Here is a 5,172-nt window from a genome sequence, read left to right on the forward strand (position 1 = left end):
AAATTTCCTCTTCCATATTCAATTATCTTCAAATTCATACATATATTAGTAGCTCTAACAATATGGAAATTGATGAAAATATGTTGGTAAAAATAGGTCTCTTTATTTTGGTCCAAGCTTTGGTTTATTTGATTTTATCAAAATCTTCAAATGTATTCTCCAAGACACAAAGATCTTACAGCTTCAAAACAGCTCGTTCCGTCAGCATTCGCCGGATGGCCGCCGCGCTCGCCGACATACCTGCCGGAGGTGAACTATCTCCGACTAGTTCCAAGGACTTGACCTCTTCTAAGTCATTCAAAGACACATAAATTAAATCAAATTATTTGGTGTGAATTTTATACAGGTTTATTCTTTTTCTTTTAACTAGCTAGGTGTAAATTACAAATTCGTTGTGTATCGTAAAGATTTTAATATATTTAAGGTTTGAATATACATATTTGTACCTGGACCTATATATATATATATATATATATTAATTGAGTTATATAAGTCCATATTATTTTCTTGTCAGTTTTTGTAAAAATTAATCATTAGTTTACTTCTGCTTCAATCTTTAAAGAAACGAATATATTAATCATTTAGAGCCTAATGAGAAATAAATATTCAGGATCCAAAAGTATTATATTTGGGTTTTGATGTGATAACTAACATTATATTCTACTCTCTTTTATCTCAATACTAGATGGGGAAGGCCCGTGGCAAGCACGGGTCCAATAGTCAAAATATTATGCTTGTAAAAATATTAATATTAATGAATCAAGGGTGGATTTTGTAGAAGATGGATAATATCATATATTATATACTATTAGATATATTGAGAATATGTACAACAGACATCAGTATGATGCTGACTTGAACGATCTACAAATACTAACTAATATTATACAACCAAAATAATATAGCAGATGTTTCAGTTTTGGTATATAAGATTAGCATGTCGTTGTTATCATATGTAGAGGACGCTGGAGTTTGCTTCTTAGTAGCTAATCTTCTTCATTCAAAAAACTATAGCATAGGGAGACTGATTCATTTTATTCTCCCTATTACGCAAAAGTCACAAAATGGAGTGAGGGAGTTCCTGTAATTAGACAGTTTAAAGCCTGTCAGAAACTAAAAATATGGCAAGACATAGCAAAACAATTTAAATATTAACCTCTAAAGTGGCACATTTTTAGTAGAGAAACTGCAAAAGAGCAAATGGAAACTTCAGAAAGAGCAATACATGGTCAATTATCGGGGTAGCTAATCACCCAAAATGAGCAAGACTTTGAAGGTAAATTTATATGGCCATTAGGTTTCAAATAGAAAGAAATTCAGTATAATTGAGGTTTATCATTGTTGGAATCAATGTTTGAGAGTATAGATGCTCCATAAGTGTATTCAATTGTTGGTATGGTAATAATTCACAATTTATTTTCATAAAAATAAAAGACATTTGAATGCTTAATAACATGACAAACACACACATCTCACTGCCCAAAAGAGGTGGTCCTAACTCTGAAGTAATGAAGCTGCTCAATTGTTATAACTAAAATAATCTAATTCAAAACTAATAATCAAAATAGCATATTTGCACGCCACACAGATGTTAAACAAAAACCGTAACAAAATTCTGAAAATTGAAAGCAAAGAAGAGGAAATACAAAAGATTTCCTAGATTTGGAAAGACTTGCACAACTTACTGATGACATTATGAACGATATTCTTCCAATACCTCAATGATTCTACCTTTATTTTTTAAAACTGTGTTAGTTTTTTTTACCAGAACTTTTTCAAATACTTGTAATCTCTTTGTCATCAGCTCTATAATTAGTATAATGCATTTTCCTAAAAATAAAAGACATTTGAATGCTTAATAACTTGACAAACACACGCAGATGACTGCCCATAGAGCTGCTCCTAACTCTGAAGTAATCAAGTTGCTCAATTGTTATAACTAAAATAATGTAATTAAGATTCTTCATTCTCCATACTTTGTTTCTTATAAAGCAATTTAATTACATTAGTAATCCAACTCAGAATCATCAAAATTCAACACATTTAAATAAATTTGAAATCCCAAATGAATGATAACATTGAAGGAAGTAAAATGTAGTGGGTTGTAAATTCTTGCAGTAGTATACTTACTGGGATTTCAAAAGACTTGCACAACTTACTAATAACATTATGAACAATATTCTTCCAATACCTCAATAACTCTAGCTTTACTTTTTAAAAGTGTGTTAGGTTTTTTTAGTAGAAGTTTTTGAAATACTTCTAAATATTTGGAATTGTTAATCATTGTGAGTTATAGTTTGGTGTCAAAGTGAGATGTAGACTGATCTTTTACAGCTTTTTGGTTGGTGTGGGTGGTTCAAATTTCGATGTTGCATGTGAAGAACCAGTTGTAGTAGTTGTTGCCATCACCTCCACCTCACTTATTTCCAAAGGCCTTATCTTTTTAGAATTCCTATCAGTAGTGCTCTGTGGAGTATGTTCCTTTTCCATGTAGGAAAGAATGGACAAAGTTGCATGCGTGCTATTTGAGCTGCCCCAAAACGACTTCCTTAGCTGAATTTGAAATAGTTTGTTGGACAACATCTGATGGACATGATTAAGAAACAATGATTGCCGCTGTAAATGTAAAGAGTTACAACAAACACTTTAGAACTAAGCATATATGCTAAATTGTTTCTACTCAAGATATATGGTATTGTGAGAATACATGTGTATAAGTAGCCAGCGGGAATGAGAGATCACCTTAGCGCAAGTTATGTCAATTATGTCTTCCGCTGTCATGGAGAGTAAGTTTTCTCCGAATTCAGCAGAGATAGATGTTGTGGTTGTAGCAGTACCATTAATAAGATCAATTTGAAATATACACCTGAAATCATGGCAAATTTAAAATTTGTGTATAATATATGGTATATTTTGTACAAACTATAATTTACAAGTCAAAAGTATAGAACCGAGGCACTAACGTTGTTTTGCGATTGCATTTTGGACAGTCAAAAGCCTTTCTATCCTTTGTTCGTTTCTTATGTTTGCATCCTGAGCATTCAAGCACAAAAAACTCTTGGAATTCATCTGATATGGCCATTTCTCCCTCAACATAGAACAGTCCTATCTGTCAGAAAATATCATATACATAATACGTGTTAAATTACTCATGAGTAAATATAATTTGTTTTTATTATTTAGCCAAAGCTAGACAATGAGAAAATTAATAAGCATACTCTCAAATGACCAACTTCAAGTATGACTTACAGAAGCTGTTGATGACATTTCTGCAATAGAGATAACTTGTTGGCCAGCAGGAGTCACTATCATGGGAGGGACAGATGAGCTTGTTGAGGTTTTCTCTGACGCACGACTTAACAACATTCTTTTGTTTTCTTTTGCCCTATTGTTACAACATATAATATGTTTAGTAGGTTCTTTACATGCAAATTAATGCTAGAGAATAATGATGAAATATGAGTACCAGTTGATGAGTTCTACTGCCTGTGGGTAAGTAGGATCCACAAGTACTATAGAATTGAACCTAGTCTGCAGTGACAACACTATATAGCACATAGCTTGTCTAATGTTTTGTTATTATCTAAAATTATGTTGGTAAAAAGTTCAACGCATATGTACCTTGATAAGTAGAGATTCCTATACTCCTTCCGAGGATTACAATCAGATCTGCCTTTGTTGCTATTTTAGCTGCAATTTCATTTCCTTCTATTTCTCCGAAATCCTCCTATAGAGTGCGGAGAAACTGATTTTTCCTGAGAACGCGAGGAGAGAAGACTAAGTACTATGATAACGCCCAGACCATAAATGATGATCCGATCAAACAAATAAAAAAAGTTTTTACTCATTCAAAATATTTTGAGGAAATGGGAAAATAGTAGGTGAAATCTTATATTTACTGATTGTCACAGAGGGTAATTTCTCGACACTTATGATGACTGCGACTTGCGTATTTTTGAGGACCACAACGAAGAACGATTGCCAGTATATCTGCGTATATAATACATAATAAAATGTTGTAAGTGTGTGTATCAATAAACGTGTATATTTTAGGTTGATAGTAGCTATTAGGATCGATATAGCAATTTCAACAGCAGAATCAACCATCATATGAGGATTGCGCTCAAAGATTGTGATATTCAGCTTGGTTGGTGGTGGAAATGGCTTCTCAAGTTCATTAGATGGTTTGATATGTTCAATTATTGTTTCTTTGTCAAGAATCCAGTAGAATTTATGTATTGGCTTGCCGTATGAAGTTGGCGAGACTTTGACTTTTGCAGTAGAGATGAGGTAGGTATTGATGAGTTTCAGCTTATCTGCATACTGCTCAATTTCATCGGCATACTTAACTGCCTTAATCTGGCATTCCTGAAAGTAAGAGTTATAGAAAGCTGAGATTAACTAAGTTGAGATTAACTGTAGCTACTTACCAACAGTAAAACCAAGGAAAAATGTTCAGATCAGGTAAAAAGAAAAAGAAGAATATTCATAAGATTAAATATAATAATGGGCTGACCTCTTCATCTTCCAAAATCAAATTTTGGAATCTACATTTCTTGTCAGGACTTTTTCGCGGGCGTCCGATTTCAACAATTCGAACTTTGCAAATCCAATCTCGTGTTGCTAATTCTATTCGGTCGATGTTCACTCTTAGTACCATGTTTGTACCAAATATATTTAACCAAATAGTAGTATCTGCAGGATAGCATGGCTATTGAGTCAAAGTCGTTTCTTTTTTGTGTTTTTATGAACAGGGGTGATTAAATTAGGAACATGCAATAACATAATTGCCCTCGACATACTAAAAGTCAGAAAATGTAATGAAAACACAATATGAATAGTTGGAATGAAATTCAAAAGATGCAAGAACATAATTATCCCTAACTTACTGAAACATTAGAGAATATAATAAATACCCCAAAATCTGTCTGCTGAGTAATAAAATTGGAATTTTAAGTGAAAATAATAACTGTAATTTTGTCATATTTTTATTTTCTGTTTTGGTGACAAGCAAAATCTGCAAGAAAAATTGAAAATGGGAAGAGAGAAAACATGAAAAGGGGAAAAAAATACCTGAGAAAGGGAGCAAAAGTTTTTCTTCAATGGAAGCCTATTAAATTTGTGCTCTGAGTAATATAAATATATATTACCTTACCCTTATTTAGAAAGGAT

General features: G+C 32.6%; 1 protein-coding gene and 1 pseudogene across 1 annotated transcript; one reads left to right on the forward strand and one right to left on the reverse strand.

Annotated features, from left to right (window-relative positions):
- On the forward strand, positions 1-437 carry LOC125842810 (uncharacterized). The gene has a single exon (XM_049522115.1). The coding sequence runs from the start codon at positions 63-65 to the stop codon at positions 309-311; it is 249 nt and encodes an 82-aa protein (XP_049378072.1). The 5' UTR covers positions 1-62; the 3' UTR covers positions 312-437.
- Positions 438-2,328: 1,891 nt separating this feature from the next.
- Positions 2,329-4,691, reverse strand: LOC125851851 (uncharacterized; annotated as a pseudogene).
- Between the last annotated feature and the right edge of the window lie 481 nt (positions 4,692-5,172).

Source organism: Solanum stenotomum, chromosome 1, assembly GCF_019186545.1.
Source record: "Solanum stenotomum isolate F172 chromosome 1, ASM1918654v1, whole genome shotgun sequence".
NCBI classification, from domain to species: Eukaryota; Viridiplantae; Streptophyta; class Magnoliopsida; order Solanales; family Solanaceae; genus Solanum; species Solanum stenotomum.

Coding starts and splice junctions, on each gene's coding strand:
- LOC125842810 (XM_049522115.1), top strand. CDS start 63: ATGGAAATTGATGAAAATATGTTGGTAAAAATAGGTCTCTTTATTTTG.